The 12,241-nt window shown below is 40.6% G+C and overlaps 1 protein-coding gene across 5 annotated transcripts in view; it reads right to left on the bottom strand.

Moving 5' to 3' along the window:
- Positions 1 to 12,241, bottom strand: part of TRMT2B (tRNA methyltransferase 2 homolog B) — a 52,434-nt gene that overhangs the window by 28,802 nt on the left and 11,391 nt on the right. For 4 of the 5 annotated variants that reach the window (XM_025875052.2, XM_073889960.1, XM_025874975.2 and 1 more), the window contains exons 5-6: positions 12,085 to 12,184; positions 11,005 to 11,075 (exon numbers count right to left, since the gene is read on the bottom strand). The exons of the other annotated variant lie outside the window; for it this stretch is intronic. In XM_025875052.2, coding sequence (XP_025730837.1) covers positions 11,005 to 11,075; positions 12,085 to 12,184 — 171 coding nt within the window. The remainder of the gene's footprint in view (positions 1 to 11,004; positions 11,076 to 12,084; positions 12,185 to 12,241) is intronic. 5 annotated transcript variants of the gene reach the window in all.

A 12,241-nucleotide genomic window follows, 5' to 3' on the forward strand; every position in this document is an offset into this window, starting at 1 on the left:
CCCTAAGGTCCGGAACAAGACAGGGATGTCCACCCTCACCACTATTGCTCAACATAGTACTAGAAGTTCTAGCCTCAGACAACAAAAGAAATAAAAGGCATCCGAATCAGCAAAGAAGAAGTTAAACTCTCACTCTTGGCAGATGACATGATACTCTAGGTGGAAAACCCAAAAGACACCACCCCAAAACTGCTAGAACTCATAAAGGAATTCAGCATCATGGCAGGATATAAAATCAATGCACAGAAACCAGTTGCATTTCTATACACTAACAATGAGAAAGAAGAAAGAGAAATCAAGGAATCGATCCTATTTACAATTCAACAAATGAATAGATAAAGAAGATGTGGTGTATATATACAATGGAATATTACTCAGTCATCAAAAATAATGAAATCTTGCCACTTGCAACGATGTGGATGGAACTAGAGGGTATTATGCTAAGCGAAATAAGTCAATCAGAGAAAGACAATTACCATATGATTTCACTCATATATGGAATTTAAGAAACAAAACAGAGGAGCATAGGGAAAAGGAGGAAAAAATGAAACAAGATGAAACCAGAGAGGGAGACAAACCATAAGAGACTCTTAATCATAGGAAACAAACTGAGGGCTGCTAGAGGGGAGGGGGGTAGGGGGATGGGGTAACTGGGTGACGGACATTAAGGAGGGCACTTGATGTAATGAGCACTGGGTGTTATGTAAGACTGATGAATCACTGAACTCTACCTCTGAAACTAGTATTACACTATATGTTAATTAATTTAAATTTAAAAAAGTTAAAAAATTAACAAAAATCTGTTTCCTCCCTGGCAACCATCTCTTCCTTGTAACTTCCCATGGAGGAAAGGACAAGCTAGCTCTCTGGGGTCTCTTTCATAAGGGCACTAATCCCAATCATGAGGGCTCTGCCCTCATGACCTAATCACCTCCTAAAGGCCCCACCTCCTAATACTATCACCTTGGGTGTTAGGATTTCAACATATGATATCTGGGGTGACACAAACATTCAGACCATAGCCACACTTATCACCTTCAAACATACCATATAATTTACTTTATTATGGTTTTTTTCCTGCTTTTTAAAAATTTTTTATTGTTATGTTAATCACCATACGTTACATCATTAGTTTTTGATGTACTGTTCCATGATTCATTGTTTGCGTATAACACACGAAGCTCCATGCAGTATATGCCCTCTTTAATACCCATCACCAGGCTAACCCGTCCCCCCACCCCCCTCCCCTCTAGAACCCTCAGTTTGTTTCTCAGAGTCCATCATCTCTCATGGTTCGTCTCCCCCTCCAATTTCTCCCCCTTCATTCTTCCCCTCCTGCTATCTTCTTCTTTTTTTTTCTTAACATATATTGCATTATTTGTTTCAGAGTACTTTATTATGTTTTTTAAAAAATCTATCTCCCTGACTAAAATGTAAGTTCTACAAGGGAAGGGATATTTCCTTCATTATTGCATCCTAAGCACCAAGAAGAGTAGTGCCTGGCACTTGTAGGTACTCAATAGCACTTGTTGAATTAATAAATGAAAGGGAGAACAAAGATAATGACAGACAAGAGCAAAACTAAAATCACAGAAGATGGAAAGCAGACTGAAGTGATAACTGAAGCAAGATGAAGGAAACTACATCCAGATTGCCTATAAAGGGGGACCTGATGAGATATAAGTTTTTTTTAAAGATTTTATTTGAGAGAGAGAGAATGAGAGAGAGAGAGCACATGAGAGGGGGGAGGGTCAGAGGGAGAAGCAGACTCCCCCCTGAGCAGGGAGCCCGATGTGGGACTCGATCCTGGGACTCCAGGATCATGACCTGAGCCGAAGGCAGTCGCTTAACCAACTGAGCCACCCAGGTGCCCCACTCCATACAACCCTGGGAAGGCTCAAACCTGAAGGTGCCAGTAAGGCACAAGGGGGAGCCTGTGTGGCTCAATCGGTTGAGCCTCAGACTCCTGATTTCGGCTCAGGTCATGACCTCAGGGTCTGAGATGGAGCCCTGTATGGGGCTTCGTGCTCAGCATGGAGTCTGCTTGTCCCTCTCCCTCTTCTCCTCCCTCTGTGCACTCTCAATTTCTCTCAAATAAATAAACAAAATCTTTTTTTTAATTTTTTATTTATTTAATTGACAGAGAGAGACACACACACACAGCGAGAGCAGGAACACAAGCAGTGGGAGCAGGAGAGGGGGAAGCAGGCCTCCTGCTGAGCAGGGAGCCCGATGTGGGGCTCAATCCCAGGACCCCGGGATCATGACCTGAGCCGAAGGCAGATGCCTAACGACTGAGCCACCCAGGCGCCCCAACAAAATCTTTTTTAAAAAGAGGGTGTAATTGAAAGTCTAGACACAAAACTGGTAAATATCCTCATCCTACCAAGAACATCCATCTTCCTGTAGCAAGAGACTGGAGATCTTTTTCTCAGGAGAAAATGAACTCACAAAAGCACTGAATTTGGAGATACCAGGCACTGTTAAGAGTGACAGAGGGGTGGAAACAGGAAGATTCCATGTAAGCCTGCATTCTAAACGGTAGGAATCCCACCACTTTCCCACTCTTCAATTCTAAAAGGCCAGCAGCCAGGCAGGAAACTTGGAGATAATTCTCTCAAGAAACCGAATAGCTCCAGGGTAAAGATCACCTGAGACAAACATATTACATAACCACCTGGAGTAAAGCCAAGAATCAACAAACCCACTCAAGCTGAACTGCCAATCAGGTTTTTAAGGCCTCACTCTTAAATATGAATAGTCAGTCAAGTATCAACAGCTGTTTGGTTAAAGTCTCCAGTGTGGGGGCGCCTGGGTGGCTCAGTCGTTCGGCTCAGGTCATGATCCCAGGGTCCTGGGATCGAGCCCCGCATTGGGCTCCCTGCTCGGCGGGAAGCCTGCTTCTCCCTCACCCACTCCCCCTGTTTGTGTCCCCTCTCTCGCTGTGTCTCTGTCAAATAAATAAATAAAATCTTCAAAAAAAATTTAAAAAAAATAAAGTCTCCAGTGTGAAAGACAATGACCAAAACAGGAAAAAAATTCCTGAAGGAACAGACGATTCAAAGAACAGAAAAAAATACATACGCACACAAACACATACACACACTACATTACTTTTATATTACTAAAAAAAAGAACAAGATGTTATACAAAAGGATCAGAGAACAAGAAAAATCTTTTGAAATTTAAAGGTAGGATAGCAAAAAATTTCAATAAAGATGTTGGCTTTTTTAAGATTTTATTTATTTGACAGAGAGAGAGAGAGCACACAAGCAGGGGGAGCAACAGAGGGAGAGAGAGAAGCAGGCTCCCTGCTGAGCAAGGAGCCCAATGTGGGGTTCAATCCCAGGACCCTAGGATCATGACCTGAGCCGAAGGCAGGCGCTTAACCGACTGAGCTACCCAGGCGCCCCTAAGATGTTGGCTTTTATATCAAAAAAATTTCACGGAAAGGAAAACAAAAGGGCAGAGAGAGAAAATAGAAGAGGAATGAGCAGCAGATTACAGACTCAATCCATGAGGTCCTAAATTCAAATAATAGGAGATATTAGGAAAATATTGAAAATGAGGGAAAGGAGGTAAGAAATAATACAGGAAATTTTCCCACATCTGAAAGTATTAGCTTCCAGATTGGCAAGTCCTAATTTGTACCCACCACAATGAATGAAAAAAAAAAAAAGGCCCACTGGGTCATGAAGTTTCAGAGATAAAGAGATAAAGCTTCTAGAGAAAAAGAGGAAATTACCTACAAAGGATCAGGACTTAAAGTAGCATTTAGACTCACACAACACTGGTGGCCAGATGACAAAACCATATCTTCAAATTTATAAAGGCAAATTATTCAAACCCAAATCTAGAAATCTAGAAGAAGTTTCAGTCATATGTCAGGAAAGAAAAGACATTTATAGACATGAAAAGACTCCAAAACTTTACCTCCTAGGCACACTTCCTCAGGAATCTAATGGAGGTTGTACTCCAGCCAAATGGGAAAGGAAAGACAGGAAAAAGGAAGACAGGAGAGTAGCAAAAGGAGTCCTGGGATAATAGCCATGCAAAAGACCCTGAGAGCCTAGGATGGAAGATTCCAAGAAAAAGGTCTTCAGGGAAAAAAACTGAACTCAAGTTGTTGAGCATATGGAGAAGGCAGATAAATGTTTGACAGAGCTCTTAGAGCACTTGAGAAAAAAAATTAGCAATAGGTTCACAGAAAACTAAACCAATGGAAAAATGAGGTAATTATCCATGCCAATAAAAAGTTATAAATATCCATCACACTGAATAGGACTATGCAGCTATAAAAAAAAAAAAAAAAACAATTAAGTGCAGGGGCACCTGGGTGGCTCAGTCGGTTAAGCATCTGCCTTTGGCTCAGGTCATGATCCCAGAGTCCTGGAATTGAGCCCTGCATTGGGCTCCCTGCTCAGCAGTGGAGAGTCTGCTTCTCTCTCTCCCTCTGCCCCTCCCCCCGCTCGCGCTCTCACGCTCTCTCTCTCCCTCACTCTCTCTCAAATGAAAAAAATAAAATCTTTTTAAAAAATGAAGTGCAATATTATGTGAAAAAAGTCAGGTGCAGGGGCGCCTGGCTGGCTCAGTCAATAGAATGTACAACTCTTGATCTCAGGGTTCTGAGTTCAAGCCCCACATCGGATATTGAGATTACTTAAAAATAAAACCTTAAAGGGACACCTGGGTCGCTCAGTCGGTTAAGTGTCTGCCTTTGGCTCAGGTCACAATCCCAGGGTTCTGGGATCGAATCCCGCATTGGGCTCCCTGCTCAGCGGGGAGCCTGCTTCTCCCTCTCCCTCTGCTGCTCCTCCTGCTTGTGCTTTCTCTCTGACATATAAATAAAATCTTTAAAATAAATAAATAAACAAAACCTTTAAAAATTGTTTAAAAAAATGGGTGCAGAACAGGGTCCATATTAAGCTACCTTTTAGCTAAGAAAAGCTTATTTTTTTTAAAAAATAAGCAAAAACAAAACTTGTTACTTATAGAAGGAGGGAGGGAACTGGGTAGAAGGGACAGAGATAAAAGCTAGACCTCTATAAAGGTACCTTTATTATGTAGATTTGACTTTGGAACCATGTAAATACTTCACAAAATTGTAAAATAAAATTTAATAAAAATGAAAAAACTCAATCCCTAAAATTTGAAAGGAAGCAAAATAAAAAAAGTAAAAAAGAACCTGTGCATCAAGTATCAAGTTAGTCTTAAAAAAATTTTTTTTATTTATTTAAAGAAAGAAAGAGAGAGAGAGTGCGAGTAGGGGGAAGGGGCAGAGGGAGAGGGAGAGAATCTCAAGCAGACTCTGCGCTGAGTGCAGAGCCCAACATGGGGCTTGATCTCAGGACTGTGAGATCATGACCTGAGCCAAAATCAAGAGTGGGATATTTAACCTACTAAGCCACCCAGGCACTCCAAGTTAGTGGCTTAACCACAAAGAGAGGTAGTATTTAAGTAGCACAATGATGTGACAAAAAGGAATTGGATATAAATCTTAAGCTCTTTTCAGTTATCAGTTGTTGGTAATAATATTGGTACTCATGTTCTGAAATTATAATACATACAGTAGGATATATATATAGTAGAATAGAATAAATAATTATGTTAATGTCAGGACTCAAATTTTCATTGTAAGACAAAAGATAAAAATATAAAAATTAAAGGATTTCAGTAAAAGTTCTGTCATTCCAAATTTAATTTTAATATATCACTCTGAACTAATATTTTCTCTTTAAGAAAATATTCCCTGGCTCTGTCCACTAGAAAGGCCTTGAAGCATTACCAACCCACTATAAGTAAGCACCCCTAGCACCCATACCGTGCCTCCAAATGCCATTTCCCGCTAAAAGGGACAAGGATTCCTTGAAGAAATGGTTGATTCCCAGTCTCAGGCAGAAAAGACTAGATGTGCTAGAAATACCTTATCATTCCAGAACTACTAGGGCCATCCTAGGGCTGAGACAACTTAAAGCAGTTCCAACTGGCTACAAACAAAACAATTTGAGTACCAAAAAATAATAGTAAATTCAGGGGACTAAAACATATCAAGGATGTTAAAAATCCATGATTTCGGGGCACCTGGGTGGCTCAGTGAATTAAGCGTCTGCCTTCGGCTCAGGTCATGATCCCAGGGTCCTGGGATCGAGACCCATGTCAGGCTCCCTGCTCAGTGGGGAGTCTGCTTCTCCCTCTCCCTCTGTTCTCCCCCCCCCCCCCCAGCTTGTGCTCTCTTGCTGTCTCTCTCAAATAAATAAAATCTTAAAAAAAAACCATGATTTCATGATACTGAAACAAACAAATTTAACTGATCATCTTTTGAAGAAGGTGAAAGAACCAAGGATTTACCCTGTCTTGATTGTATCAGTACATCAGGGTAACCAAATAGCTGATAAGAAAAAGTTATTTTTAGAAGAATTCTAACTAATAAGTGAAGACATGATTGACTAGGTAATGATCACCAATGACTGCGAAAACCATTAGGTGAAAACCTGACAGGAAATTTTTTAATGAGTGGATCAGGCTGATGACACTGAATTCACAATTCAATCTTAACATCACCAAAAAAGAGCCCATCAGACATATACACATTAAAAATATTCTCACCTCAAGTTAAATCTGAATCTAGTCATCTAGATCTACCAGTTTATAGGAAATACAGGGGACAGAGGAAGAACATTAAATGACATCATGAGAATTCAATCAGCAAAATCCAGAATAAGAATTTCCACAGGAAAACCAACCAGTTTCTTCAAAAAATAAATTGCAAGGACAAAAAAATTAAGAGGGAAGGATACTTACAAATTAAAAGAGAATGAAGAGACATGTTAATCAAATGCAATGTGCATACCTTGTTTGAATCCTGATTTAAACAAACCACCTACAAAACTCGAACCATTTATGTGATACGTCAGTGTCAAACCTGAATATTTACTGGATATTTGATATTATGGGACAAATGTTTATTTCTGGATGTAATAATGGTATGAAGTTATGTTTAAAAAATTAGGTTCTTTCTTTTAGAACTCACACTGAAGTTTCACATTTTATATGATATAATGTCTGAAATTTGCCTCAAACTAATCCAAACGGGTTGGTGGAATGTGGGGTGGGTAAGAGTATAGATAAAATAAGATTGGACACATACTGACAGTTTTTGAAGCTGGGGAATGGGTATATGGGGTTCATCACACCATTCTTTACTTTTATATGTTTGCAATTTTTCACAATGTAAAATGAAAGGAAAATTTGTACAATAAAGAAAAATAAAATCTTAGTACATGTACTTGGCTCAGGAATGAATATCTACGTAGTCATAACAATAGAAACACTAAATACTAATTTAACCAAGAATTGTGCTATAAAAATAGAAGAAGGGTAGTTTGGGAAGAGAGACAAAGTAAGGGAGAGAAATTCTTATATGCCATAACTGGAAGTCAACAAATAATATGTAACTTGGATAGAGCAAAATACATCAGAATAATGTACTATTTAGAAATACAGAACACCAGAAGAAATAGCTAAAATAAATGCTGTGGTTTCTGGAAAGCAAGACTCAAGAGCAAGGAAGGGTAGGACAGAGAAACATCACTTTTCCTTACTAACCTATTACTACTATTTGACTTTTAAAACTATGTACTTGTATTGTTTGATAGTATTTTATTTATAGACTGCTTCTTAGGTCTTGGTGCTCTGGCTGTCAGCTCCCATAAAATTCATATTTTGACTCAAGACTCAAGAGTAGATATTTAAACCTCAAATCAGGGCAAACTAGGGTTATCCTATCATCATAATGGAATGGACTGTCACTACCAGGAACAGGGAGAGAGATGAAGGTATTAAAGAAGTGAAAACAACCTAGGGCTATACATAAAGTATTTTTATTACAGTTGGCATCTGGCCTGTATTTGAGTACCTACTGGATTGAATCTTAGGTCCCAGTACAAATTTTGCAGGGAAAAGGAATTCGTCTGGGTAGATGTGGAGGGTAAACAATTTGCCCAACAGAAGCTGGAAGGGCTAGAAACTTGGTTAAATATTGCAAAGAGGTATCCATTCACCAAACATTTGCTGAGCACCACTATGTGTATGAATCTATGCTAAGTGCTGGGCTACAAAATTAAATAATATCCAGCTGCTACCTCCCAGTCTCATGTGGGAAGCACCAATCAATGCACAACAATGCAATATGGTGTAACAAATGCAACAACAGGAGATAAGCAATGGGAGATTAGACTAGAGTACAGAAATGCGGACTCCCTAATCAGACGGAGGCATCAGATAAGGTTTTCTACAGGATCTAATGTTTGAAATGAATCTTTGAACATAAGTAGAAGCCAGGGGCAGAAGAGTGAGGGCACTGTGGAGAAAGGACAGCCTCAGGCAGGAGCAAGATAGCTCGGTAGGATAACTTGAGTTCCATACCAACAGAAAGAGGAAAGCAGGTGAGGATGTGGCAGAAGATGAGGCTAGGGACCTTCTCATGAAGATCTGTCAGTGCAAAGATAACAAATTTAAGCTTTATTCTAAAAGCTATTGGGTAACTACTGAAGAATTTTAAGCAAGATTGTGGTATGATTTTATTTGCACTTTAAGGACGCCTCTGGCTGCAGTGTAGAGAATAAACCAAGGTAAGGGGTTGGAACTAGTGAAACCAGTTTGGAGGTTATTGTAGTAGTTTAGGCAAAAGAAGATGGTAGCTTGGAATTGAGTGATGGTGGTGGTGGTAATGGTGGTGGAAATAGAAGAGGGGGAGTCAAGGTATTTTTAGGAAGGAAAACTGACAAGACTTGGAGACTGATTAGATGTGGCTGAGGAGGAAGGTGGGGATTAAGATAGAGGAGTCTAGGATGACATGTCTCTAGTACATGGTACTACCATTTACTAAGGTGAGAAAAAAGAAGCATATTCTGAACGGAAAGAGGATAAATTTGGTTTAGGGCAGTGTTTCTCAACTGGAGGCAACTGTGCCCCCCCCCCGCCAAGAGACATCTGGAGACAGTTCTGGTTGTCATGACTAATGGCACGTAGTGGGTAGAGGCCAGGGATGCTGCTAAAGTCCTATAATGCACCTAACAGCTCCACACAACAAAAAATGATCCAACCCAAAATGTCGATAGTGCAGAAGCTGAGAAACCCTGATCTAGGGCAGTGCTGATTTGAATCTGTAGGCCAGTTAAGTAAGGAAGTTCAATAGCCCTTTAGAAATGTACCTCCTAAACCTCAAGAGGGAACCAGAATACAAATATAAGTTTAGGAGTTATCAATTTGTAGGTGGTCATTCCAGTCACCAACTATACTTGGGTGCAATCTCCCATGAATGTATTTGAAAAGAAGGCCAAGGACAGAGTCCTGGGGGATACCAACACTTTAATAATAGGAAAGGAGAGGAGAAAGAGATCCAATGGGAAAGACTTAGAAGTGGCCAGCAAGATAGGAGGAAAACCATCAGAGAAAGGAATCACAGAAAGCAAACAAAGAAAATGTTTCAAGGAAGGAAATAAGAAAAATAAGTGGTGTCAAAGGCAGAGAAAAGTTGAGTAAGTTAGGGAAAGTTTCCATTGGATTTGGCAAAATAGAGTCACTGATGACTTTGACAAGATCAATTTCTATGGGGTATTAAGGGCAGAAGAACCATGAGTTTTTTTTTAATGGGAGATATTTAATATGTTTATGAACTTAAAGAAAAGAGCCAATAGGGGTCACAGGGAAGGAGGTACAGAAACAGGAGAAAGGGCGCCTGGGTGGCTCAGATGGTTAAGCATCTGCCTTCAGCTCAGGTCATGATCCCAGGGTCCTGGGATCAAGTCCCGCATAAGGCTCCCTGCTCGGAAGGGGGCCTGCTTCTTCCTCTCCCTCTGCTGCTCCCCCTGCTTGTGCTCTTTCGCTCTGTCAAATAAATAAATAAAATCTTTAAAAAGAAACAGGAGAAAGAGGGTATGTAATGAAGAAGCAAGGATCTAAAGGAGGGAGGAGATGAGTCCAACATGGTGTTTCAAGGAAGGATAGGAAGGTTGGAAGACCAACCGCCTCTTTCACTGAAATAGGAGGAAAGGAGGGATGAGATTTCAGTGGAATTGGTAGATGTTAGGAGAAGAAGCTAAGAAAGTTCTCATGTGATACCCTTAACTTTTCAGGGAAGAATGAGGTACAATCATCTGCTAAGGGCAAGAGAAGTGATGGGGTAGGGAATTGAGGAGAGGTAGGGTTTAGAGAAGTTACTGAAGAGAATGGGAGAAGAAACTGATGAGGCCCATGTAGGAAGACTTCTGGAGCACAATTCTACAAAGGAAGCTGCATCCTAGAAGCGAAATCCTAGAGGTCAGGATGTGTCCTATTAGAAGGCACCACCCAAGTGTCAGGAACTTAAATCATTAGGAGGGTGGGTGCTCATAAGAACTAACAGGGAACAAGAGGGTCATTTGCGAGTGCTGTTCAGTCCTCATGAGCAAGGCTTTTGACTTGTTTTCTTAAGTTCCACAAGGGCAGGTACCATGCCTATTTGAGTCATCACTGGATCCCCAGCACCTGGCACAGTGCCCAAACACATAGCAGGCACTCAGTAAATAGTAGGTACATGAAGAAAGAAGGATATAAAAATGTCTTACAGGCCAACCTCATGATGTAGATGCCTTACCACTTACATCTCCCATGATATTTCTCAGTTCTGTTCTGCCAAAAACACTAGTCTTCCAAATATTTCAGACACTTGTCACCTGTTAGACTGCCCTCACCAGTACCTCTTTTTCCTAATACTTCCTTCCTGTTAAATTCCTTGGATGCCTGACATGAGCAATAATGGATGAAGTTCTCTCTCCTGCTCTCCACTGTCCCTGAAATGAAACACCATCAATGTTCTCTCTGTGTTACAAGGTATGCTTTCAGAACAGAGTCCCTCCTCCCCTATAGCACCAGGGGCCGCTCCATTATTAAAATGTCAGGGACACTACTGTTACAGACTGCAATGTCTAGGGTTATCTTCAACCAGCCCTTGTTTCTCATTACCTGTGCCACTTGATTGTGTTTCTCAGGGATGTTTTTCAGATGGTTAGACTGTACACAGACTATGCTTCTGTCTAAAGAAAGAAAACGAATTTGCTTTATATGGTTTTCTTGATGAAAGGTTATTTAGAAATGTCTGGCCATTCAAATCCCCTCCTTCAGAGAGGCATACTCAGATTTGAAGAAGTACCTAATTCAAGCTCAAGGCCATTTTTCAGAGAAAACCTGTTTCCTGGTCTAGCCATTTCAAAGCTGATTCTTAATAGAGCATAGAGCTAGTCTGCAATATTTTCTCTCATGCCTCAAATGCACCAATATGACAAGATCTGCTTTCTGTTCAGATTTTAAGAGGAAATAAAATATAATGGGCTTTGTTTTTGTTACTGAATAATAGAACACTGACGTCATATACTCATTTAATTCAGCACACAGGGGGGAAAAAGCCAAGTGCCTGCCCTAATGAACTGCAGTTTAAGGCATATGGGTATTAAACAGTGTGACTAATATAAAATGATGGTGTTTCAAGTGGATTTATTGAAAATGGGCAAATGGAAAGTTCAGGAATGGAATCTGGGAATGGGTACTGGGATTAAGTCTCAGAAATACACCACTGTGAACTCCCTTACCACGACTCACCTCCTCTACCAATTACTTTAAGGCAGATTTATCACAGAAAGTCTAGTTTTCAGGGATATGGAGATATGAAATAGAAAAGGTGACTCTCTAATAAAGAGACTCCTCCCAGTACAGAAAAGGAGCATAAAATGATGATGATGATGACAATGGTGAGTGGGCAGTGGCAACAACATTAACATTTACTAAGTGCTAACTGGGGCTCAGGCATATGACTTTTCGAGGAAGAAAGGGTGAAAGTTGTGATTCCTAGTGCTATGTGACAATGACTACCCACCAAAAAGCACCCAAAATTAACTTTGTGATCACATTCTGCATCAAAGACTTCTCCTTCAAGGCTGCCATATTTTCCACTCCTCTCTATCCCTCCCCCCTGACACTGTTCCTATACCTTCCCTCTCCTCTCAGCCCTTGGTTTGCTATTTCTACTAGTCATGGCCTTCAACTGACCTCTCCAAGTTCCCAGGTAGTACCCCACAGTCTTCGGATTGCCATCTGGACCTCGGTTCACAGAGAAGGTGGACTTATTTCGGTAGCCATTGATGACAGGCTAGAGAAGGCGGGGCAGGAGAAGCACAGTAGGACAAATGAAACCAAAGAGAACAGC

Source organism: Callorhinus ursinus, unplaced genomic scaffold (genome assembly GCF_003265705.2).
Source record: "Callorhinus ursinus isolate GAN/ISIS: 27379988/994484 unplaced genomic scaffold, GSC_fseal_2.0 scaffold124, whole genome shotgun sequence".
In the NCBI taxonomy this organism is placed as follows: Eukaryota; Metazoa; Chordata; class Mammalia; order Carnivora; family Otariidae; genus Callorhinus; species Callorhinus ursinus.